This window comes from Aulostomus chinensis, chromosome 1, assembly GCF_037954235.1.
Source record: "Aulostomus chinensis isolate RoL2024-O1b breed Wild chromosome 1, RoL_Achi_v1.0, whole genome shotgun sequence".
Taxonomy (NCBI): domain Eukaryota; kingdom Metazoa; phylum Chordata; class Actinopteri; order Syngnathiformes; family Aulostomidae; genus Aulostomus; species Aulostomus chinensis.
This window is the reverse complement of record NC_141320.1, coordinates 56,878,618-56,905,006: the sequence shown is the minus strand read 5'-3', so window position 1 is coordinate 56,905,006 and position 26,389 is coordinate 56,878,618. Positions and strand designations below refer to the sequence as shown.

At 45.6% G+C, this 26,389-nt stretch overlaps 1 protein-coding gene and 1 long non-coding RNA gene across 4 annotated transcripts; one reads left to right on the top strand and one right to left on the bottom strand.

Annotated features, from left to right (window-relative positions):
* The first annotated feature begins 879 nt into the window (after positions 1–879).
* On the top strand, positions 880–16,837 carry LOC147272356 (protein NLRC3-like). 3 transcript variants are annotated; one of them, XM_086207436.1, is made up of 10 exons: positions 880–1,030; positions 1,965–2,151; positions 2,289–2,399; positions 2,576–2,654; positions 2,756–2,951; positions 3,373–5,173; positions 7,799–7,972; positions 11,031–11,204; positions 13,440–13,613; positions 14,943–16,836. In XM_086207436.1, exons 2-10 carry the CDS (start codon positions 1,979–1,981, stop codon positions 14,959–14,961), a joined length of 2,901 nt encoding a protein of 966 aa, XP_086063562.1. In that variant the 5' UTR covers positions 880–1,030; positions 1,965–1,978; the 3' UTR covers positions 14,962–16,836. The 3 variants fall into 3 exon arrangements, with proteins under 3 accessions (XP_086063562.1, XP_086063487.1, XP_086063649.1); XM_086207361.1 differs by lacking the exon at positions 880–1,030 and adding an exon at positions 1,046–1,210; XM_086207523.1 differs by lacking the exons at positions 880–1,030; positions 7,799–7,972 and adding an exon at positions 1,046–1,210 and having other exon boundaries at positions 14,943–16,837.
* Positions 16,838–20,607: 3,770 nt separating this feature from the next.
* Positions 20,608–21,587, bottom strand: LOC147272355 (uncharacterized). Its single transcript, XR_015117519.1, has 4 exons — positions 21,502–21,587; positions 21,263–21,383; positions 20,796–20,879; positions 20,608–20,704 (listed from the first exon to the last, which is right to left on the bottom strand). It is a non-coding gene; the product is annotated as an uncharacterized LOC147272355 (long non-coding RNA).
* Between the last annotated feature and the right edge of the window lie 4,802 nt (positions 21,588–26,389).

The following is a 26,389-nucleotide window of genomic DNA, read 5'->3' as shown; positions in this document are numbered from 1 at the left end:
GCTCCATTTTGATTGTTGCTCTCCAGCTTCAGCTCAATAAAAACCTCTTCATCACATCAGTCCCATGTGGAGCTGCGTTGTTCCAACAACACTGAGCTCTCAGCTCATAGCAGTTCTACAATGAAGGTTCCAACACAACGTTCCATTGATCCATGAACAAAGCAGGCCGTGAGACCATGATGATGTCACAACTGTCCACTGTCCAGATGTCAGAGCTGAAAATCAGACGATGCCATGTTCCCTTCAACAACAGTCCAGCAGAAAGCCACCATGAAGACCTGAGGAGAAGCAAGGCAGCTCACCACAGTCAGGAACTCCCAGTCACCTCAACAAGGTTTCTGTCCACTCACGTTCAACCAGACCAGCAGATCACCTGCATCCCCACTGCCTCACCACCAGAGGGCAGTAGAACATCAACCATAGAGGCTCCCACTGAGGAATGAACACCACCACCAGCAGACGGCTCTCCCTCCCTGACAGCATTTAAAGCATCACACAAAGATCAACACTAGCAGGAGTTGCTTGTTCAACTATTTTTGTCCATAATTATGATTTCACTTTGGACTCAATGTGTGTTTCCCTACTTGCTGAAGGCTTTACTTGCTGGTCGTATCACTGCGGTCCACTGGTTCATTGAAAGGCTCACTGCTCCTGGAGGAACCTTCGTAGAACCCAACTTTAAGAACCAACATCAAATCAAACTTCTGATAAGAGGACAGGTTCGTGTCCGTGCAGAAACCTGACAGTCAGACTGGTCTGGAGTCAGTGACATCCAGAGAGTGATTGGATGTTGACGGAGGGCTGAGGGGTTGGGAGGTGTTTGTGTGTGTGTGTGTTTGTGTGTGTGTGTGTGTGTGTGTGTGAGAGAGAGAGAGAGAGAGAGAGAGAGAGAGAGAGAGAGAGAGTGCTTCTGCCTGAGAAGATACACACACACAGCAGAATGACAGAGATGAGAGGAAGCTGATTCTCTATCACGCACGTCTTTCGGCGGACTGCAGATAAATTCGTCAACTCGTAATAAATTAATTTTGTGAGTGGATAGAAATGTTTTTTGGGTTTTTTTTTTTGTCTTTAAAAAAAAAAAAACAAACACCGGAGCTGAATTAAAGGAAATGAGGGCGGCCTCGTGAACGCGCGCGTGTTCAGGAGAGTTTCACTTTCTCTTCCTCCTCCGTTGTGACGCAGATCTTTTTCTCCCTGAGAAGCTTCGGTAAGTGACAGTTTTAATGTTGTTGGTCCAAAGCGACTGGAAAGACAAAGAAACATGACGACGTTTAACCGTCCAGAGACGTTCCGTCCTGGTTTCAAGAGAGTTTCGCTCGTGCTGAGGTCCTGGACGGGACCAGGCCTCCACCTCCAACAACCTGACACAGAATTATGAGAGTCCAGATGCACGATTTTTAGATGCTGAGCCTCTGAAACGGAGTCCTGGATCCTGGACATGAGGAGTTTGGAGTGTGTGTGAGTGTGTGTGTGTGAGTGAGTGAGTGTGTGTGTGTGAGTGTGTATGTACTTGGTTTTTGTTATATATTGGAGACCTTTTCTGGTATAAACACTAACCTTATCAGGACCCCTAGTCCTCATGGGACAACATAATTTTGAACACCTGGTCTAAGTTACAGTGAAGGTGTTAATTGCAATTAACTTTAGGTTGAGGTCAGGCATCAGTTGGTTAGGATTAGGGTTTGGGTTAGGACATTCACATGAATGGAAGTCAATGGAATGTCCTAATAAGGATAGGTACGCAAAACTGTGTGTGTGTGTGTGTGTGTGTGTGTGTGTGTGTGTGTGTGTGTGTGTGTGTGTGTGTGTGTTTCCTGATGCTTTTCCAGACAGAGAAGAATGAATGTCTCTCCTCCATGTTTCTGAAGAGGAGAAGGATTTGAACTTGGAGGAGTCACAAGTTCGGGTCCTGAGATGTGAAGCTTGTTGATAAATGAAGATGTTGTTGTGTTTGTGTGAAGGTTTGAACTTTGATATGAATCAGAGTGAGGACCCAGAGGAGGGAGCCCCTCCCCAGAAAACCAGGCTGGACTCCACTGGTCTTCGTCCTGGACCTGGACCTGGACCCAGCTGTGTGTCCTTCAGAAGCAACAACTCTATGGATCGGCCGATTGATTTCAAAGATGGTCAACAGTCTTCTGGTCAGAGGTGAGCTCTGAGGACCGAAACTCATTTTTCTTAGGCATTTTTTTCATCATCATTAAAACTTTTGACCTTCAACATTTTCCTGTTTTCCTGGATGATTTTTCCTGATCGTCAGCATTGATCAGTGTTGTTTCCATCAGGTTCTCTCAGAGGAGACCAGACCCCCCTGAACCCAGCTGTGTGTCCATGAAGAGTGATCGGTCTATGGATCGTCCTATAGAGTTCAAAGGTGGACTGGAGTCTGATCCCAGGTGAGAATGTAAACTGTCTGTTCTGATACGATCTCTTCCACTCAAGAGCAGGGGGCTGTGGGCAGGTCTGGGACCAGCCACAGACCCCCCACCTCTGCTGGGTCCAGGTCCCTGCTACCATGAAGGTCCCTGGTGTTCTTTACTATTTGTTCTTTGACTTCATCTTGTCTTCACAGAGTTGATAAGCAGAACTCAGATGGTCTCGGTGGTGAGTCCATCCAGCAACACCCAGCACACCTGGACTCCATCTTTATGGTCCGTGAGGGTTCAGTCACTCACTGGAGATCAGCAGGTTTTCAGTCACATGACCTGTTGTTGCCTCCACTCGTTTCACTCTGACATTTCTTCTGTTCCAGCTGCTGGAGGAGAAGATTGTTGACTTTGTGAAGAAGGAGCTGAAGAGATTCCGGAGGGTTCTGAGTCCAGATGAACCAGAGGAGTGGTTGGATGATGAGGAGGAGCAGAGGAGGAGCAGAGAGGCGTTCATGAAGATCACACTGGACTTCCTGAAGAGAATGAATCAGGAGCAGCTGGCTGACCGTCTGCTCAGCAGTAAGATGATTTGAACAGCTTTAAAGCTGGAGTGCATCATATTTTGATCTAAATGAAGGTTCCTCACATTCAAGCCCTCGTCAAACGAGTTCTCACAATCTTCATGACGCTCATTGGCTGCAGGTGAATCTCTGCATCTCACAGCATGTAGATCTTCTTTATGTGTGGACGTTCCCACGCTGCTGGGAGGATCCATATTGAGCATTCTCTGTCTGTAGAGATGTAGCTATGGTGGAACCAGTAATGGAACACTCATACAGTATAGACCATCCCATTGTCTCACTTTAATTTTGGTTCTGAGATGAAAGGTCTTCAAGAATGGACCGTGAGTCCAGCTTCCTTCCTACAGCACCCAGATATATCAGGACCAGGAGGAGTCCCAGTCTTCACCCTTGACTCCATTTGTTCTTTGTTCATTCAGGAGAAACTTCTGCAGCCTGCCGACGTCAACTGAAGTCCAACCTGCAGAAGAAGTTTGAGTGTGTGTTTGAGGGGGTCGCTAAAGCAGGAAACCCATGCCTTCTGAATCAGATCTACACAGAGCTCCACATCACCGAGGGAGGGGCTGCAGAGGTCAATGAGGAACACGAGGTCAGACAGATTGAAGTAGCATCCAGGAAACCAGCCGCACCAGAAACAACCATCAGACTAGAAGACCTCTTTAGAGCCTCAGCTGGAAGAGAGACAGCAGTCAGGACCGTGCTGACAAAGGGAGTGGCTGGCATTGGGAAGACGGTCCTAACACACAAGTTGACTCTGGACTGGGCAGAAGGCAGAACCAACCGGCACATAGACTTCATGCTCCCGTTCACCTTCAGAGAGCTGAATGTGCTGAAGCAGAGGAACTTCAGCTTGGTGGAACTTGTTCATCTCTTCTTCCCTGAAATCAAAGAAGCAGGAATCAGCAGGTTGGAAGAGTTCCAGGTTGCGTTGATCTTTGATGGTCTGGACGAGTGTCGACTCCCTCTGGACTTCCACAACAACCGGACCGTGACCGATGCTACAGAGTCCACCTCAGTGGACGAGCTGCTGACAAACCTCATCAGAGGGACACTGCTTCCCTCCGCTCACCTCTTGATGACCACACGACCTGCAGCAGCCAATCAGATCCCTGCTAAGTGTGTTAACATGGTGACAGAGGTCAGAGGGTTCACTGACCCCCAGAAGGAGGAGTACTTCAGGAAGAGATTCAGAGATGAGGAGCAGGCCGAGACCATGGTCTTCCACATCAAGAGGTCCCGAAGCCTCCACATCATGTGTCACATCCCCGTCTTCTGCTGGATCACTGCAACCGTCCTGGAGGACCTGTTGGCCACCAGAGAGAGAGGAGAGCTGCCCAAGACCCTGACTGAGATGTACATCCACTTCCTGGTGGTTCAGGCCAAAGTCAAGAAGGTCAAGTATGATGGAGGAGCTGAGACGGATCCACACTGGACTCCAGAGAGCAGGAGGATGATGGAGGCTCTGGGAAAACTGGCTTTTGATCAGCTGCAGAGAGGCAACCTGATCTTCTATGAATGCGACCTGACAGAGTGTGGCATCGACATCAGAGCAGCCTCAGTGTACTCAGGAGTGTTCACTCAGATCTTCAGAGAGGAGAGAGGACTGTACCAGGACCGGGTGTTCTGCTTCGTTCATCTGAGTGTTCAGGAATTTCTGGCTGCTCTTCATGTCCATCTGACCTTCATCAACTCTGGAGTCAATCTGCTGCAAGAGGAACAAACACATCAGCCGTTGGAGTTCTTCAGAGGTAAACCTGAACTAAAACACCTGCACCAGAGAGCTGTGGACCAGGCTTTGAAGAGTCCCAATGGACACCTGGACTTGTTCCTCCGCTTCCTCCTGGGTCTCTCACTGCAGACCAATCAGACTCTCCTGCAAGGTTTGGTGTCACAGACAGGAATAAACTCAAAGACCAAACAGGAAATAGTTAACTTCATCAAGAGGAAGATGAATGAGGATCTGTCTCCAGAGAGAAGCATCAACCTGATCCACTGTCTGAACGAACTGAACAATGGTTCTCTGGTGGAGGAGATCCAGCGTCTGCTGGGATCAGGACGTCTGTCCTCAGCTAAACTGTCTCCAGCTCAGTGGTCGGCTCTGGTCTTCATCTTACTGTCCTCAGAAGAAGATCAGGACGTGTTTAACCTGAGGAAATATTCAGCTTCAGAGGAGGCTCTTCTGAGGCTGCTGCCAGTGGTCAAAGCTTCAACTAAAACTCGGTAGGTGGATGAAGTCCTGGATGTGTGAGGAGACTTTTACCAGTTGAACTTCATTCATGAGGAACACCTCTGGTTCTCATCCTCCTTCCTCTCATGGTCTGAGTCTCTGTGGGAAGTTGGAGCAGGATAGAACAGGAATGAACAGAGACCAGAATGTGTTGGAACAGGGAGGACATTTGGCCGATGTCCCGTCCAAAGAGTTTGGTCAGAATGATGAGAGCAGAACATCCTGAGCTGGACTACTGGATAGTTCTTCTAGTTTAACAAGCTCTCCTCCACATGAAGGGAAGGCATTCATGAGGGCTGAAGTTCAATCATGATGTCCATGTTCTGTTTCTCCAACAACTGATCAGAAGAGTCTTTTTGTTCTGATCTCATCAGATGTTCTTCTGGTTTTAGTTTGTTCTTCTCCTCCTTTTCCTCTGGTGGATGCTTGATAAATTCCCTCCAGAGCCTATTTTTCTTCTTAAAGTCTTTCTCAAAACCCTTTGTTCACCTTGGTTTCCTCCTCTTTTGGAATTTGTCTCAAATCCTTCAACAGACAACGTTGGTCAAAAAGAGTCCAAAATGGCTATAAAACCTCATCCTAGGATTCCCTGCTGTCCTCTCCAGAAACTTCCTGTCAATCAGGACTCTCAGGTTCTGCTCTGAGCCTTCATTGCCTCTGGTGATTTGTTCCCTCCAAACTCTTCCTCTGCCTGTTTGTTCTGAGTTTGAAGTTCTTCTTCATCTCTGCCACTGTAAACAGGCAAATGGTGGCTCCCACCAGCCACTAACAGTTGACTTTCCTCTGTCCATCAATCACATTGATAGAAAGATTGTCCATCAGTGCTGCTCTGTTCTCTCAGGTTCTTTTAGGTTCTACAACGACTGGATAGAAACTCCACTAAACATGAAGGAACAAATTCTGCAGTTTTGAATGATCAACAGATTTCACCAAATCCAACAAACCAAACTCTCCCTTTATCCTGATGCTCTTCATGTCATCCTGGAAGTGGATGAAACTGATCGACGCGTGACCCGGCGCTCGAGAAACACAACTAACTAATATGGTTCTGCATCTGTCAGCCTCAATTTCAGAGGTCACACATCCATCAGCTTCTCAGTAACCATGGTGATCTGATCAAGAACCTGGCATTGAAGAGCAACAGCCCCCTCTCTCTCTGACCCTGGTTGGACTAAACCTTTCAGAGCCTCTCCTCCATGCTGTAGCTCATTATTATCTATTCAGCCAAGGTTCCAAAGTTGCTGCTCACTAAATCTCTGCTGATTTTGATATTCTTCCAGTTTTCCCAGATTTATCTCTCCCAAACTGAAGTTGCTGATATTTCACAGCACAACTCCATTGACAGTGGGACATCTCCTCACTCCTCCTCTCCTCCTCAACATTCAACATTGTCATGAATGTTGATCAAGATCTTCCAGGTCTCTGACCACTGTCATTTTTACCTGCTCAGGTGAGCGTTCAGTCTGATCAGGACTCTCCAGCTCCTCTCCACCAGTCCTGAATTCTCTTCCTCTTTGTCAGGATTCTGTCTCAGTCTCAGTTTCTCTTTGTGAGAGGCTCTTCTGCATGGACACCTGGACTCTTTGCTCCTCAGCTTCATGTTTTCTGCTCACAAATGGAGCGATGATGCTGAGCCTGTTGTTGTGTCTCTGGTTTGGTGGACGAGCAGCGATCTGATCCCTGTTCATAGGAACCTCTCTGTTGTTGAAGAACTCCCTGACTCGCTGCTCAAGTGACTGCAGTTCACCTCTGGGTGCATCCTCACCCTGCTGGTTAGAGGTGTAGTGGCTGGTCTCAAGTCCAGACATCACCAAGTCCTCGTCCTTGTTTATTGCTCCAAATCTTCCCCTCTTTTTTCAGTCTCTTCTCTTTTCTGGTCTTTTTCTTTGATGGCAGCCTTCGGTTGCTGCTCTTCATCAGTCTAATCTAGTTGGTCCCTCTGTTGCTCGGCCACCTGACGTCATTTCTCTAACTTGCAGTTCAGAGACGTTTGAATTTCCTCCTCGTCTTCTGCTGGTTTATTAGCAGCTTTTTCTTTGGTTTATTATGAATGGACTTGGACAGAAAAAAGAAACAACTTTCCTGATTGATTCCAGGTCATCCAATATGGCTGCTGGGTCACCCCATTGTAGCACACGTCATCAAAAGAGATCAAAAATAGTAGAAAACAATCAGACAAGTTGAGGTTTCCTTTTCTTGTAAAGCTGGAAATTCCCTCAGAATCAGAGCAGTGGGTTCAAACTAGTTTACATTATTAAAGTGATGCTTCACCTAAAAGCTTGTCAAGAACTCACGAACAGGAGTCATGAGCTCTCAGAGATGATTTCCTGCATGGCTTCTTTGTGACTGCAGAATGCAGGAGGATCCAGCCACGTATATTTAGTTTAAAGCTAACGGAGCCTGACAGCTAACAACAGCTAAACTTTCCAGAATTCATTCAATTCAAATCCATTTTTTAGTACTTGAAAGTCAAAAAACCTCATTTGGTGATGTATGGCTTTAAAGATGAACATGGAAGAATTAAAATCAATCACTGAGCAGAGAATGAGAACAGATTTCATCATTGATAAGTTGGGTATTTTATGCCATGTTTTCAAATGTTTCTATTTCTTCTTCAGCCTGGTGAAGTGTAAGCTCTCAGAGAGAAGTTGTTCAGTTCTGTCTTCAGTTCTCAGCTCTCAGTCCTCCAGTCTGAGAGAACTGGACCTGAGCCTGAACCTGCTGCAGGATTCAGGAGTGGAGCTGCTGTCTGCTGGACTGGAGGATCCCCACTGTCACCTGGAAACTCTCAGGTCAGAGTCCAGCTCTCATCTTAGCAGGCCTCCACTCCACCCCCAGTCCTGGTGGGAGGAGTTGTGTTTTCAGGGCGTCCGTCCACCGTCCTTCTGTCCCATTCTCCTCAACATCAGACCTCAGGCCCTGGACACTCCTGCTATTAAGTTCTGTCCTGATGGGCTCTGATCCAAAGTGGTCAAATGTTAATTAATGTAGCAAAACATCTGAGAGTTTCTGAAATTTTATTTATAATTTGTTTTATTTCAGTAAAATTGATTTTATTTTCATCCAAACCCTGATCTTTTTAAAAACCCTATAGAGCTATTTTTTGGTGTCTGAGACTCACCAGCCCTTAAACACAGCGCTGTTAAAACAACCCAAATATTTTGTTTTTTCTGCTGAAAAGGAAAACAACCCTCAGTGTTGTGAACTCATATTTGGTGGCCATAGTTGCAGCTCTGATCAACATTCAGAGAAATGCAGGCAGGTTCTGCCCTGGGTTGGCTTGGACCTCATAATCACTGAGAGGGAGACGGACGTGGCTGTCAGGAGCAGAAACCCGCCTCCACCACTGAGCATCACCAGTATGGATCTGATAATGGAAAAAATGACACAGAGAACAGAGAATGAGTGGATATGGTAGCCAAACGTCCTGAAACGTGACCTGTTATTGAGAAACAACCCCATGAGGTCATGTTGTCCTCAGAGCCATCAGAAGAATCTCTCTCAATGAGCTGTCACGTGATCAGACGGTGTAATAATACGCCGCCTTTCACTCAGCAATGGTCTTTGTGCTTCATCAAAGGACATCAGCTAATCCTTCAGTGGAGCCCAGGACACATTTGTGAACAAACCACTGAGAGAATGTGGCCCCATGTGGACCAGACCACCTCTGAATGTGGTTCCAGTGATCAGATCTCAGGAAACATGGAGTGTTGGCACGCCTGCTATTAAGACTGACAACATGAGGAGAGAGAAGTCAAGAATTCACTCTGAAGAAACAAAAGAACGGCTTGGTCCATTTTTTCTTGGAGCTTTCACCACAGAAACTTTGAAAATGGCGGTGTTGCTGTTGTGCTGCGACCATAGGGCTGCAACTGAACCGGAAATTACGTTCTGAGTGGACCAATCACAGTCCTCAACGTTCACGTCACCACACGTCAACGCGACACATAGTCAGGATTTTTTGAGGCGCGCGTCAGGCTACGGCGTAGGGTCCGCGTAGGGGTCTGCGCCGTTGACGCGATGCAGAAGCATAAATCAGGCTTTAAGCCTATAGCAGCATAGCCATCAATGGTTCAGAGCTACCTGAGCCAGCCCTAACTGAAAGCCCGGTCATAGAGGAAGGTCTTAAGCCTAGGCATAAAAGTAGTCAGGGTGTCTGCCTCTCTTACTCATGGAGAGAGCTGGTTCCACAGTAAAGGAGCCCAGTAACTGAGGGATCTACCTCCCAGTCTGTTTTTAGAGATACTGGGAGTCAATAACAGACCTGCATTCTAGGAGCGGAGTGCTCTGGTAGGACAGTAAGGAATAATTAGTTCTTTCAAATAGGAAAGGGCTTTATCATTAAGAGCCTTATAAGTCAGTAGAAGGATTTTGAAGTGGATTCTAGATCCTACAGGAAGCCAGTGGAGAGAAGCCAAAGTGGGAGAGATGTGTTCTCTCTTCTTAACTCCCGTCAAAACCCTCGCTGCAGCGTTCTGGACCAGCTGGAGACTCTTTCGAGAGTTTGTGGGGCATCCTGACAAGAGAGAGTTGCAGTAGTCCAGCCGAGAAGTGATAAATGCATGCACCAGTTTTTCAGCATCACTCTGGGAAAGGATCTTCCTAATCTTAATGATACTGCGCAGATGGAAGAAGGCGGTCCTAGTCACATGCTTTATGTGGGAGCTGAAGGAAAGGGCCTGGTCAAAAATGACTCCAAGGTTCCTTGCAGTTGTACTCAGGGTCAAGGTGATGCCATCTAGAGTAGTGAACCGATTAGAGAGTGTGTCCCTGAGGTGTTTAGGTCCAAACACGATGACCTCAGTTTTATCTGAATTTAGCATTAAGAAGTTAGAAGACATCCAGTATTTAATGTTTTTCAGGCAGTCTTACATCATCTGGCTCCATCGAAAAGTAGAGTTGCGTGTCATCCACATAACAGTGAAAGTTGATTGAGTGCTTCCGCATTATGTCACCTAATGGGAGCATGAAAAGAGTGAAGAGAATCGGTCCTAAAACTGAACCCTGTGGTACACCATATGCTGCTATACTCTTGAAGAGGAAGCTGGGGTTGTTCTTATTCTTTTCTATCAGGGACGAGTAGTAAGCGCTTCTAGCATTACGGAGTTCTTTTTTATATATTAATAAACTCTCCTTCCAGGCTTGGCGGTCTTCCTCATGCTGGCTGGAATGTGTCTTCCTTTCCAGTTGTCTGGTCTTCTGTTTTAAGGCACGCAGCTTTGGGCTGTACCAGGGAACTATTCTTTTTTGGTTGATAACCTTCTTTTTCAGGGGAGTTACGGCATCAAGTGTCCCAAGGAGAGCTGCTGCAGTGCTGTCCACAAGATAGTCTACCTGTGTAGGGGTGAAATCAGCATAACTGCCCATTATATCACTACAAGGTCTGGCAGCAAGTTCTGCTGGAATAAGCTCCTTAAATCTAGAAACAGCAGTGTCAGATAGACATCTACTGAAGTGGGATTTTTTTCCCAAGTAGGATATAATTTTTTTTAAAGTAAATTCAAATGTAATTAAGGAGTGATCAGACAAGACAGGGTTTTGAGGAAGAACTGTGATGTGGTCAGCCTCGATTCCATAAGTGAGTACTAAATCAAGAATGTGATTTAGAGTATGAGTGGGTTTGTTCACCCTCTGAGAGAAGCCAACTGAATCCACAAGCCAGACAATCATCATCGACATCCACATGGATGTTAAAGTTAAATCCACTACAATGACTTTGTCTGAATTCAATGCTGAGTTTGACAGAAAGTCAAGGAATGCTGATCATGAACCAGAGAATGAGAACAGATTTCATCATTGATAAGTTGGGTGTTGATGCCATGTTTTCAAACGTTTCCATTTCTTTTTCAGGCTGGTGAAGTGTAAGCTCTCAGAGAGAAGTTTTTCAGTTCTGTCTTCAGTTCTCAGCTCTCAGTCCTCCAGTCTGAGACAACTGGACCTGAGCTGGAACCGCCTGCATGATTCAGGAATGAAGCTGCTGTCAGCTGGACTGGAGGATCCCCACTGTCACCTGGAAACTCTCAGGTCAGAGTACAGCTCTTATCTTATCAGGCCTCCGCTCCACCCACAATTTCTTTATGTCGTCGTCGTCCTCCTCCTCCGCTTTATCTGGTGGGTCCGGGCTGCGGGGGCAGCATCCTTAGCAAAGAAGCCCAGACTGTCCTTTCTCCAGCCACTTCCACCAGCTCTCCAACTCATTTCGGCTGCTTGTATTCACAATCTCGTTCTTTCGGTTATAACCCAAAGCTCAAGACCATAGGTGAGGGTTGGAACGTAGATTGACCGGTAAATTGAGAGCCTCGCCTTCTGGCTACGCTCCCTCTTCACCACAATGGACTGGTTTAGCGTCCGCATCACAGCGGACGCCACCCCAATCGGCCTGTCCATTTCCCACTCCATCCTACCCTCACTCATGAACAAGACCCCAAGGTACTTAAACTCCTCCACCTGAGGTAGGACCTCCACCCCTACCTGGAGTGGGCAAACCAACCTTTTCCGGCTGAGGACCATGGCCTCAGACGTGGAGGTGCTGATTCTCATCCCAGCCACTTCTCATTCGGCTGCGAACTGTTCCAGCAAGACCTGCAGGTCCAGGCCTGATGACGCTAAGAGGACCACATCATCTGCAAAAAGCAGAGACGACACCCTCACACCACCAAACTTGACCCCCTCCACCACCTGGCTGCACCTAGAAATTCTGTCCATAAAGGTTATGAACAGAACTGGTGACAAAGGGCAGCCTTGGCAGAGTCCAACCCTCACTGGGAACAAGTCCAACTTACTACCAGCAACACAGACCAGACTCTCGCTCCTCCGGTAGAAAGACCGAATGGCCCTTTGTAAGGGGCCATCCACCCCATACTCCCGGAGTACCCCCCACAGGGTCCTCCTGGAAACACGGTTGTAAGCCTTCTCCAGATCCACGAAACACATGTGGACTGGTTGGGAAAACTCCCATGCCCCCTCCAGCACCACCCTAGCTCCTCAATCTGAGGTTCAACTATCGCCCTGACCCTCCTCTCCCCTCCTCAATTTCTTTACATTTTCTCAAATGTTTAGGATTAACTGGTTAGATTTTGGAGTTCAAAGGTCACTGTGACAGCACAAAACATGTTCTTAAATGAAGAGATTTGAGCCGATGTTCAAGCCACATGAATGTCAGTTTTATCCTGGAGGGTCGATCGTAGCCTGATCAGTGAGCAACCGGCCGTCTGACATTTGGATGAGTTTCAAATGGTCAGAAGTGTCGGTCAGCGTCGTCATGATCTCTTACAGTGGAAGCAGAGCTGTGAGCTGTTTCTCCAACCTCAGGTCACCTGACACTTATACAGTGATGAGCCACATCACGGGAGGCAGGTTGGTTGCTATGGCAACGGCATGAATGCCTGTCAACTTCTGCTGTGAATTTGTTCTTTATAAATAAAGTTGTCTTCCAAACCTTCCTCAGTGGTCACCATGTAGCAGTGGGACGTCACTCAAGAAGTGATGGACAACTTTAGCACGAGTGCCTGAGTCCAATGTGTTGTTTTCCTGACCTCCTGCCTGAATTTCCAGTTGTTTCCAGTGAGCAGCAGCTGCGTTTGCTGCCACCTCCATAAAAAAAGGCTCCACCCACCCAGAGGTGTCTGTCTGCTTAGTGCAGAGCACTTCTGGTTGAACACTTGTCTTTCTTTAATGTGGGTGGGGACTCGTCACCATGGTAACACAATGGAGGACGAGCTTGTTCCTGTGGTTCATCCTGAAGTATGAATGTGTGATAGATTCTCTAGTAATGGAGAAAGAAGCGTTTTATCTGAGGGTGGTGAGAAGTTGTACTCCTGTCGTGAGAGACGGGACTCAACAACCTGCACGGTGTCATGACAGTGAAACAGCAGAAACCTCACTGATCAAAGCAGGTCACCAGAGAGAAGTCAGAACAAAGACTGGAGGAGGAAGTGTTCCATTTGTTGGTGAAGACCAGAGGAACTTGACAAAGCAGCTGCTGGTGTGGGAACCAGTGAGAGCAGATGGACAGAATCCAGCTGTTTGTCAACAGTTCATCTGGAATATCCTGCTGGTAGTAGATTACTGAGGCCTGGTAGCTTTGTTCCTGAGGAAACTGTCACTGTGATGGTGCAGTTGGACCACAGCCTTTAGCCTGGCACTGCTAAAGCAACTATAAACACCTCACTAACTTGGAGTGAAGACCATCAACATCTGAGAGGTTCAGGTTCCAGGATTTGGTGAAACAGTGAATTAACTCTGTTCTCTTAACTGCAGGCTGGTACGTTGTGGGATCAGAGAGGAAGGTTTTACTTCTCTGGCCTCGGCTCTTGGCTCCAACCCCTCCCATTTGAGAGAGCTGGATCTGAGGTTCAATCATCCAGGAGGCCCAGGAGTGGGGCTGCTGTCTGTTGGACTGGAGGATCCTCACTGGAGGCTGGAGACTCTCAGGTAGGAACATAGAAGCAGAGCTTAAGGACAACACTGCAGGTTCTCCTCAGAACTGATTCAGTCATATTTGCTTTGTTCTCTGGTGTTTGATCAGACTTCAGACCAACTGGAGGAGGCCATTGGGGAGATTTTGGGCCCCAAAGTGACATCAAAATATTTTTGGCAATTTTTTTATGGTAACATTATTTTTTATTTAATTAAGTAATCAATATTACAGCAAAATACTACAAACCAGCACATCTTAAGTCCACTACAGTTTGTATAGACAATTTCCCGGAAAGCCGGTGCAGAGGGATTTCCTGCAAGATGGTTGACAGGACAGTTGCTTAGCTTTTAGCTCACCAGAGTTGGTAGAAATAAACCCACTGGAAATGAAGAACTCAAGATATAAAGGTAATGAAATAGGAGGTGGGCTGCATGGTGGTGCAGTGGTTAGCACTGTCTCCTCACAGCAAGAAGGTTCTGAGTCTTGGCTCAGGCACAGGATCTTTCTGTGTGAGTCTCCATGTTCTCCCCGTGCCTGTGTGGGTTCTCTCTGGTACTCCAGCTTCCTCCCACAGTCCAAAGACATCAAGAGAGGACGAGGCTGATTGATACTCTAAATTGACTGTAGGTGTGACTGTGAGTGTGAATGGTTGTCTGTCTCTATGTGTTGGCCCTGTGATGGACTGTTGACCTGTCCAGCGGGAACCCCGCCTCTCGCCCGTAGACGCTGGGATAACAGTGAAGAGGCCAGTGACCATGAGGAAAGACAACCTGAGGCTGACGCAGCACAGAAAAGAGATCAGGCAGAACCCCTGAGAGCAGGGCTTGCTAGCATTGGCGAAGGCATGAGACTCAAGCAGGGACTCCAGAACTTAAAAGAACCATGAGACAAGAAGTTCCCCCTCAGATGTGATATTGAACTCAAAGTCCCAGAAAGTGATAAAGAACTGGAGGAGCAAAAATGATCTCCTGGAAACAAGTCAACACAACTGCTAGAGAACAAACTGATGACATCGATGAGTCCCTAAATAAGAGGCCACTTTGATTCTTAAGCCATGATTCAGCGCTCAGTTCCACCAACTGGAGACTCCTCCTGCTTTCTCTCTTTACAAACACAAGCTGCACTTTCACATCCAAATCCAACAAGTTATCCAAGTGAAGCAACAAGATACTGGTTGGTCCCTGAACTCCAGAAGGACACACAGGTGTTTCTGACCTGAGGCCACCATCAGACCTCATGTGTCTTTAAACTGTCCAAATATGGTGAGCGTTTGTTTGTGTTGAGACACCAAACCTCCTGCTGAGGCTCATAACCACCACTTGTTTGTGATGTCTTTCCTCCAGTCTTGAGCCACCAGCCTGATGGACTTGAAGATGCCTCAGTGTGTGGAGTCAGTCTCCTGAAGGACGAGCTACTTGAGTGCATCCTTGCTGGACTCTCCCTGCCCAGAAAAGGAGTGTTGAGTTTCCCTGTGCAGCTTCTGAGCCCAACCAGCGGAGGCTGATTCCCCGAGGCTCAGTTCCCCAGACAGCTTCAAGATTCAGGCTTTCTCGATTTTCCCAGATGAAGGTTGTTCCTGATTGTCTCATGTTTGTATTCCTTCTGACCCCAGACCCTGATAAACCCTCCTGATGAAGGTTTCTGTTTGCTTTTGTAACCCAATCCTGGAATATCCATGTCACTCTAGGTTCATATGGAGGAGGGGTTAGAGTGCCATCTCCACCTAAACACCAGATGTTACAGTTGACTGCAACTTTAGTTTTGGTTTGCAATTCCAAGATTGTACCACAAAAATGTGTTTATATGAACAATAATGAACTGGGCCCTTTAAGAAAATAAAGTGTCCTCATGTGAGTTTTTTCAGTTTTGTTAACCTTGAAAGTTCATGGGCTCCAAGTCAGAGTCCCTTCAGATCAAGTGGGGTTTGATCTGTGAGTTCCAAAGCTAATAACCCCTGAGATTGAAAGTATCGTTGGAGTGCATTCTTTCTACCTTAAACTGGAGCTGGTGCTAATCCAGATGCCTGGCGTGATCCTACCACCTGCTATTCCAGAGCATGTAGACACTGGTGTCTGGAATCAAGCTGGGTGGCTCACCATCTCTGGAAACCTACTGGAATTTTCTGGACCGTCCCCACTGATCTAAAGACACAGGCTTCCAGTCTCTGTTGTGATTCTCTCTTCTGTCTCTCTTTTGTTGAACAAATTTATACCTGATTAGCATAGCACTCAGTCCTGCTGAATGCAAGTACTTGTATGAAGATTCTCTCAAGTGGTTCAACTTCCAAATTCTTACATGAAATCACAGTAAAATTAGTTTACTTGTGACATTGTCACATTAAAAACAGACCCATAATACATATCACAGCACATACATCACATGAAACACGTATTGTTGATGTACAGTGAATCATGCGCATGTGTTTTTTTCCAAATGTTACCTTACTACTGTACTGTACCGGGGGAGCGCAGTATTCCTTTAAGGCAGTGGTCCCCAAACTTCGGCCCGCGGGCTGGATACAGCCCGCCTCCACATTTGGCCCGGCCCCCTGAACAACACCAGAGACCATTTAGATTTTTTTTTCAATATGTGTATTTGTATTTGATAATAAAATTGATAACTAGCTATGAACTATTTTCATTATTAACTCTTAAGGTGTGTTCACTCGGGCTGCAACGATTAGTCGACGCTCTTGAGAAAAATCGATAATAGCAATAGTAGACAATGAATTCTATTGTCGCCACACGCGTTTTTCCAACAGAGTGAGGCATCTCTCTTGATTGTAATCTCTGCCGAGAGTCGCTCATGCGCAATAGCGTCTCTGTCTCTTAGCTGTAACATTCAGGAACGCGGCGTCAACATCAGGTACGCGCACCAAAACTTCTAAAGTTTGGTGGCATTTTAGCCTGGATACGGCGGATAGAAAGACTACTTGGAAAGGTTGCAAAGCAGACCTTGGTGTCATGGCGGTGATGCAGGAACATTTAAAGAGAAAGCAGGTCGGGCAGTTGAACGAAACAGAGTCTGACTCACCTCGGTGAGATTCAAGTAACATTCAAGCAGTACGGTTTATTTTAGAAGCGTGTTTTCACTATAAAAGAGAGCTCTAGCGTTATGAGACTGTGCCTGACAAACTTATCTTAAATGAATGAATGGTCAATAAAAGATCTATTTTTCATTGTACCCATCTTTCTTGTTTATTATCATTGTCACATAATTAAATCAACTTCATGCTAAATTTAAGAAAAAAATTAATAATGATCCAATTCGTCAACTAATCGTTTCAATAGTCGGTGACTAGTCGACAATTAAAATAGTCGTTATTTGCAGCCCTAATGTTCAGGAAATGACCAGGAAATCAAATGTTCATTTTAGGGTGCTCCTACAAACCGAGGTGCTCTTATGGCTCCAATAAACCCTGACAGAGGAATGGAGATTCAACATAGCACCGCCCCCACAGTGTGAGTGAGCAGCAGCAGCAGCTCATCTACCAACAGCCAAAGGATATCTCTCTGATTTGCATGTGCTGCACTCCTGAGCACGTCAGGGTTCAGACTCCCAGCAGAGTGGAAAGAGTTAGCCGACGCGATGACCGATTTTTCTTGTGTCAAGCTGGCATCAGGACTCCTCCTGGCTCCCATTAAATGTAGTCACTACCTGGATGCTGGACGCCATCCCCAGGAATGTGTTGCCGCTCCTTTTTGGTCCTAGAACTGAAACGTGTGTGTCACCTCAGGTATGCAACATTATGGATGTTACAAAAAACAAATGTTCCAACAAATTTATTAGAACTCTTTTGCTAAGTGAATCTGTTCCCTCTGCAAAAATGTATCGGAATTCTCTTTACAGTGAAAGATTGGAAAAAAAATTGTGGCTGATGGAGGATGAATTTGTCTTAAGAAGATTAAAGAGGTATCTTTCAAAGCTACACAGAGAATTTATCCAGCTAAAAACAGAGAGATTTAAGGTTGAAATTGAATCCTCTTGTAATTTCTGTGGCTTGTGTGAAGAATCCATTGAACATTTCTTCTATCACTGCTTGTGTGGTAGAACATTCTGGTCCAACGTGGAGAAGTTTGTTTAAACGAAAACATCTGCGTGAAAAGGAAAACCAAATCATAAAGGTCAACTTGTTTAAATTTGAGGTAGATTTCATCTTCAAGAGAGGAAATGGTCTGACAGCAAACCAAATTTTACAGTTTTTTTTCCCCAGGAACTTCATCAGAACATCGCCATCATGGACTTGAAAACCCAAAAGCCTTAAACACAAACTTTATTTTGGAAAAGTTTTTATGTGTTTGATTTATTTTTCATTTCTCTCTCTTTTTTTTGTCTGATTATTTGTCTGAACTCATGATCTCTTTGTACTGCTTTACATTTCTCTGTTGTTGTAACCCTGGCTAAGGCCCTTTAATTTTGTATATTTGAATGACAGCAGAAAGGACTTGGGGGGGGTCAAACGAGCACAGATGCAATCCTTCTGGAGGACAGAACAACACACTAAAATTTCAACTTCCTAGGTTCAAAGAGAAAAAAACTATCCCCTTGTGAAACTGGGCAAAATCAGGGTCTGGGACTTCTGCACTCCGAGAGCCTTTTGGAGCAGAATTGAGGATCAAATCTGGGTTCTGGTATTTCTACTTGGGCTACATACACCAAACTTTACACACATAATATAATGCCCAAGAGTAGCATGTGCTGGGAATTTTAGCCATCTAGGTGCTAAGGGGCCCAAGCACAGTCCCGGGGAATCCACTAACCCTAAGGGGCTCCTCAAAGTCTGGCCCTGCTTCCCTAGTTTCATTTGAGTTGGAGCCACCAAAAGTAACACCAATGATTGATGTCAGTGAGAGGACTGATTCTGACATTTTCAGCCATCTAGAAGTTACAGAGCTGAAACACAAGACCCCAAAGACTGCAGCACTATTTTTTATCATGGAGGTACACTGCCATTACTACGACATCTCTGGAAACAAATATGGAAGGGACTTGTGCTTGGTATAGGTAGAGCAGAGTCTTGTCACCAATATTTGTTTCAAGCCTCCAAAATTAGGGTGACCACAAATCCCCTTTAGCCCAGACATGTCCAGTTTTTAGGCTGCACGGTGGTGCAGTGGTTAGCACTGTGGCCTCACAGCAAGAAGGTTCTGGGTTTTAGTCCCGGCTTGGGCATGGGATCTTTCTGTGTGGAGTTTGCATCCACAGTCTAAAGACATCAAGAGAGGACGAGGCTGATTGATACTCTAAATTGACCGTAGGTGTGAGTGTGAATGGTTGTCTGTCTCTCTATGTTGGCCTTGCGATGGACTGGCGACCTGTCCAGGGTGAACCCCTCCTCTCGCCCGTTGACGCTGGGATAGGCTCCTGCCACCCTGCAACCCTTAATGTGTAGGAATAAGCGGAAGACGACGATGGATGGATGGATGTCAAGTTTTTAGTCTGGGACGTCCGGGGGTGTTTAATACATTCATGAAAATGTCCTGTTTTCATTGTTTTTCATGGGACCACTTAGCGTGTGTTGAAATTGACTGACGCTTTGCACAGAATACTATGGTACTTTGTTACCTGTGACATACAAAGATGCCTTTGAATATATGGCATCTTTGAGTAAACTTCGAGTATCATTTGAGTATCTCGAGGCCGGGCCGACTGTCCTCTTTTTTGGGAATCAAAATATGGTCAGCCTATCAGTAACAGTTCTTGTGTTAAGGCCCACAAGGAGTACCTGGGCTCTCATTCAAGTTTATAGGCTCAGGGGTTTGCTTCTTTTTGTATATAATTTGATGGAAATAAGTTCAAACTAAATGTGTGTTCTGGTCATCATTTACAACATCATTGTGATTTCAGCCTCACAGCAGGAAATGCTTGTAGCCCCTGCCAGGCCTCAGGCTCTGATCTGGACCAAATACACAACACATTTTTTCACAGATTAGAGGAAGCTACAATAGAATCGTTGCCCCAGCTGCTTCCTTTTGGGTGACAACATGTTATCACAATTTTTAAAATTTTTTTCCATCATTAATTTGTTTGCCTATTATATTAGTATATATAGTATAGTTATATATTTTATCTACTTTTTTATATTCTGTGTTCTTCTACACTCGTGTAATGTGTAACAAAGCTGCGGGAAACAATTTTCCTGAAGGCGTTCTACCAAAGGATAAATGTAGTTCTTACATTCAATAAAGAGTAACCTCAAATACTCCAACTCCTGTGCTCATACCAGACCTACCTTCCACACCTTAACTTCTTAAAATTGTAAGGTTCAGGGGTTGTTATATATATATATATATATATATATATATATATATATATATATGTATGTGTGTGTGTGTGTGTGTGTGTGTGTGTGTGAGAAAGTACTATCAAATGTTTTGCGTGATGTGAAAAACCCTATTAGTTCTCCCCGGGTACTCCGGCTTCCTCCCACAGTCCAAAGACATCAAGAGGGGACAAGGCTGATTGATACTCTAAATTGACCGTAGGTGTGACTGTGAGTGTGAATGGTTGTTCGTCTCTGTGTGTTGGCCCTGCGATGGACAGGCGACCTGTCCAGGGTGAACCCCGCCTCTCGCCCGTAGATGCTGGGATAGGCTCCCTAGGCGACCCTTACTAGTAAGGAATAAGCGGAAGATGACGATTGAAAAACGCTAGGAAGGAAGCACCCATGCAGCAACAAATAATGACTCATGATTTACATCAACAGCTTCCGCATTTGATGACCAAATACATTCAATATAGCAACTTAAGATGGTGCAGAAAAAAAAACTATGAAGTGTATATTGCAAGGAATTTATTTTTATAGTGCACAATAATTAACATACAATTTAAATATCAGCTTTTCCATACAGGCATCAGTATCACAGTCCTGGCCCAGCCTGCACAGTGTGTTTTAACCATGCATCCACTTGTTGAACCGCTGTAGGAAACAACTGGGGCCGCAGCAAAAAGCAGTCAGAGAGCACTGGAATGTGTATGGATCCACAGATGCTGGAGTCTTAACAATGTCCACTTTTCCAAAATGGAGGCCTGTCTATCCTTCCAATGTGAAGGGGCTGGGTTTTCAACAGGTCCCAAAAGGTCGTGGACTTCTTGTATGAGGGAGCTTTGAAAACAGAAGGGGGGAGGGGTAAGCATAGGTAACAGCAAGTAACCCATTGCAATAAGGCAAACAATGACGTAAAGTAAAAATCTACCCATGTCTTGAGTGGTCATGGTCCCACTCTGGTGTCCACTAGTAGATGGAGCACATGATGATGGGTCCACGCTTTCAGAGGTAACTGTTAAGAGGGTTGTGTGAATTTATTTGAACGGGACAATTCAGTGCAATAGTTTCAGTACAAAGCATTCAAATGATGAGTTGTAAAGAAAGTCTAGAGCTATTGCTCACTTCCAGCTCTTGTCCCTAATTGGGCTTTCAACTTAAAAACTTGAAATTATTGATCCTGAAACATTACATGAGAATATGCAACAACAGAAACCACCACACACACACAGGAGCTGGGATCTTCCATGTATGGACATGCCACTTACAAGTATCAATCAAGCACTGAACTGACTTTGGCGCTATCATCACGTCATTCATTGACAATAGGCTCATCCCAAAACAACAACCATTATTTCAACAAAGTGACCAGCAAATTTACTGGGGGAGAAAACCAACCTGTGGATGAGGTCTGCTTCTGCCCTTCCCCCGTTCTACTTCTTTTTGGGAGAGGGTTCCCTTCCTGGTCCTCCTCCGCCCAAACAAAGAACTCTGTTGTTTGTTGATTACGTTGAGCCTCCTTAAAATAAACATCACGGGATATGCCAGTATTACCTTAATATACTTTATTACGTAACATTAAAAAGACAGCTTTAGTTTCAGAAAGTTCAAGGAGATATAATTAAAGTATCGCTTACCTCACACTCATTCAAGAGCACATCAGCAAGAAATACGGCATCGTCGTCTTCGAGCAGATCCATGGTGCTTCCCGCCGTGGTAGTTGTCGCCAAATGTTTTTTTCTTCTTCTTCTTCTTCTTCTTCCTCGTTTTTTTTTTTTTTTTACAGCGTTTGGCAACCAACAAGATGGAGCATTACCGCCCTCTTCTGTCCCACCACGGAACACCATCTTTCTCTACTTCTAACCCCTACAACTAAATCCTACTTCTAAATCCTAAACACAATCCCTAAACCTAAATCCTATCAAACAGTCCTGTATCCCTCAAATACTCTAATAGAACCCTAACACTCTCCCTATCCTCCATCCTCAGAACTCCCTCCAGACTGTTCTCACCCCATGTTCCTCCACCTGTCCCTCATCACCCTCCTCTCCACCTCATACCTGCCACACCTCAGGAGTACGTGCTCTACCGACTCTTCCTCACCACACCGCTCACACAGCCCAGTGTCGTGCTTCCCTAACACCTTCAAAGTCCCGTTCAGCCCACAATGTCCCAGCCTCAGCCTCACTTTCACTACTTCCTCCCTCCTCTGCCCACCTCCACCCCTACACCCTCTAGCCCGCACACTCCTCTGAACCCTATAAAAGTGCCTCCTACCCTTCTTCTCTTTGTCCCACCTTCCCTGCCACATGTCCATCACCCTCTCCCTCACTATCACCTTCACCTCAGCCCTACTCACCCTCACATTCATCTCCACCGTCCTCTTCACCAATGCCCCCTTTGCCAGCTCATCCGCCTTCTCATTCCCCTCCACCCCCACATGTGCTGGTACCCATAAAAACCTAACCTGACACCCCCACTGATCTATCCTCGTGACTGCCTGAAGCACCTGGTACAAAACATCCTGATGACTACCCGAGTGAAATGACCTGATGCTGGTTAGGACTGCTGCTGAATCTGAGCAGAACACCACCCTCCCCACTTGTGTGCACTCCACCCACCTCAGTGCCACCAGCACCGCTACCATCTCCACTGTGTAAACCCCCAGCCCATCTGTCATGCGCCTACTAAGCCCTATCCCTCTCCCCGGTACTGCCACCCCAAATCCTGTCTCCCCAGACTCCGCCCTTGATCCATCAGTATATACCTTCTCCCATCCACCATACACACTTCTCATACACCTGTTGTGAGCCCTAACCAAGTCCTCCCCCTCCCCTTTCCTCCTCAACTCCAACAAACACCAGTCCACCTCTGGCCACTCCATCCTCCATGGTGCCATCTCTGGGTACACCACTGATTGACTCACCCTAATGTTCAAGGTTCAAGGTTCAAGGTTCAAGGTTTCTTTATTTGTACCCGAGGGTAAATTTGTTTTACACAACTCAACTCAAAGCCTGATACAACTATCACAAGCCGTCATAATTATTACAGATTGAAAGTAATAATGGTACACTTCAGAAATTTAACAACAGCACATATACATTTGTTGTGTATGTACGCTAAACTTTAGCAGTCCGTTGACCAAATGGAGGCAAGTGAGAGTGAGGCGTCGCAGCAGGGCCGCGCCACCAAGCCCGGGCGGGCTACTCCTAGCTCCCTTGCCAGTACATTCACTATCCTCTCAAAGTGCTCCCTGTGCCCCCCCCCCCCCCCACTCCTAACACTCATCCAGCACACTCTTGGTCGGATGCACCCTTGGGTGTCCCTGCAGGTTAGCCCAATACCTCACCATTAACTGCTTCCTCCTTAGCTCCAGGGGCATCTCACCCATCTCCACCAGCAGTGCTGCCACCAGTGTCGTCCCTCGTGCCCCACAACACACCCTCAGAGCCTTATTGTATACCACATCCAGAACCCGCAAGTGACACTTAGCAGCCGACCCATACACTATAAACCTATAATCTAGTGCCGCCCTCACCATCGAAATACAAATTGTCTTCAGTGCCGCACAGCTAGCCCCCCAGTCCCTACCTGACAAACATCTCATCACATTTATCACTTTCCTACACCTGCCCTCAACTCTCCTAATGTGCTCCACCCAAGTCAACTTACTATCAAAAACTACTCCCAAATACTTAAAGGACCCCACTCTCTCTAACTCCCTCCCATACATCCTAAGCTTTTCACCACCCACTTCCCTCTTCCTAGTAAAGAACACTGTCCGCGTCTTATCTACTGAGAACCTGCTCCCCCACTCATAGCCCCACTCAACCACCACATCTATAGCCTCCTGTACTTTATCCACTACATGTGCGAAGTCCCTACCCCTCTTCCATAGCACCCCATCATCAGCAAACAGTGCTTTCCCTACATCCCCACCTAAATGGTTTCTTGTTGGCGCTTCAGGCCTTTAAATCTGAAGTGGGCGTGACTGCACAGCTGCCGTGTAACAAGAAAATACCCACAGCAGATTGTAGACTTTGTAAAATGGGTTTTAAGTTTGGATTTCTTTAATTATATCCTTGATTAACAGAGACATCAGTGTGGTTTGTTCCACTCAATAATAAATCTGTAAATATAGCGTGAAATGATAGAACTAAAAGGCCACCTCTGAGTGCATAAGTTAGCCTATGTGACAAATGTGACGTCAGCAGACCGCGCCATTAGTTTCCATCATTGTTTATATTGTGTAGGCTGCATAAACAACCAGAAATTAAATTAAATTGTTGATTGTCTTATTAATCAAAAGATAAAGTAGTAAAAACATTTTTTTTCTTTAAGCGAGCGATAATTTCCGGATTGTCTCACAGAAGAACGGGGTGCCGAATTCCACGGAAGCAGATATATGTAATTCCTGGGGCACTAAAATCCATTTCATATTATTTTTATTGAACAGCTAAAGTCAACAATCACAACAACAACAACAAAGAAGCGTAGCTAGTTTATATTTTGATGGTAATTCCTGGGGCAATATGTTTTATATTATTTTTATTAAATATATATACAGTTGGGCTGCACTGTGGTGCAGTGGTTAGCACTGTGGCCTCACAGCAAGATAGTGCTGGGTTCGAGTCCTGGCTTGGGACTCAGAGGTGAAAGATTCATTGTGAAAACGAACAAAGGCTAACAATCGACAAGCAAATGGGCAGCGTTGTACATTTATTTACAGTGTTAGGACAAACACGTTACTGCGTTATTAGTTACTGACAACTTTGGCAGTAACTAATAATCAAACGCATTATTTTTAAAATTCAATAACTCAGTTATACTTACTAAACGATCCGTTTATTGGTTTATTTTACGTTATTTTACCATCTCAGCTGAGCCACTGTGTTTACTTCCTGTGTTGGGGGGGCTTGGTGGAAGAGACAGGAGGAGAGTGAGCTGCGCTGTGGGGGTGTGTTTGATTATAACAACAAGAATGTGCAAGACATCATGGCGGAACCTAGGGCGGGTTTCTCCACGTGGAAGTACGCTCACTACTTCTTCTCCGTTGAGCAGAAGGAGAAAAATGTTTATGTTAAATGCAACTCGTGTCTTGGAACTAAGACCCTCTCTGCGGCCGCTAACAGCAGCTCTCATCTATGAAAGGATCCAGGCACGCAGCATGCTGCGGCGATGACACTTGCTAAAGCTAGCGTGTCTGGGACCAGCACAGATACCGACACAGATGTCACCTCACCCGGTGCTCCTAAGCAACAGCGCCTGAGTTGTTCTTTTCAACAAGGGAGTGCTGCTGCTAGCCAGGCTAAAGTCAATCAATAATCAATCACTTTGAAACATCTTAGTGTAAGTATAAATACAGACCACATTGCTGAGCAGAGTTCAGTTCAGTGATGAAAATGCATGTCAAGTTGTTGACATTTCTGAACTTTAATTTGTAACTAAATAGTTACTTTTCATAGTGATGCTTTACTTTTTGGTTTTAATAACTTAGTTAGTGACTGAGTTGCTTTTGAATTGCAGTAACTAGTAACTCTAAATAATTACTGTTTTTCAGTAACAAGCACAACACTGTTTATTTATAATCTATATGGACCACAGTCTGGGGTAAAAAAGTCTCGATGAGTTCGCCCTGCGATGGACTGGCGACCTGTCCAAATATTTTTCAAAAACCAGACCCTATTTATTATGTAGTTTAATCTGCTGCAGTAGTAATGGAGCATCTTTGTCAATCTATTGATGAATGTCAAATATATTTTATGAAACAAAACCTCAACATTTGTCACATTTGTACTGGATGTCTCATTCATTCATTTCTCCTCCATGATTTCCTGCAATGATTTCCTGGTTCTGCTCCATTCAGGTTCAGAGAGCTGAGATTAAAATCACTCAGGAATAAAAGAGGAGACACCAACAAGTCAGCATGGAAGAGGAGCAGGTTTTCAAACTGGTCACCCTGGCTGCTGGTCTGGGCCTCCCTTTGCCTCGGTGCTCCTTGAACCAGTAAAGGTCCTGGTCCAGTCTTCTCCACTGAGTCCTTGTCAACAGGGAGCACCTCCCCACCAGAGAGGTGCAGGGCAAAGGAAAGGAAAACTCCAACAAGAATGAACGCTGCACTAAAAACCGCCCTCCATTTCTTGAGGCAAGTGTGTATTTTTGATCTTTGTGTTCTTTTGCAGAATCTTCTGTCTGACCACGTGCCAGCACCATCTGTTCCCATCGTAGACTTCTTGTTGCATCTGTGAAGATCAAAACCTCTCTTTTTCCCTGATCCACCACCTTGCTCTTATCTACTTCTGACTCCCACTACTTCATCCCACCGTAGAAATTCTGTGAACTCTGTTCTGACTTAGTTAGCTTGAGGGAGTGATGCTAGCCATGAGCTACACTCCTGCTAGTCCCTGTTGAGACCTTTCACCTGTCCACTCTTATACAGTCTGGTCTGTGCTTCACTGCCTTGTGTTTCCTGCACTCTAGTTTAAGTAAATGTATGTATAAATTTAACTACAGTTTAAGCAAATA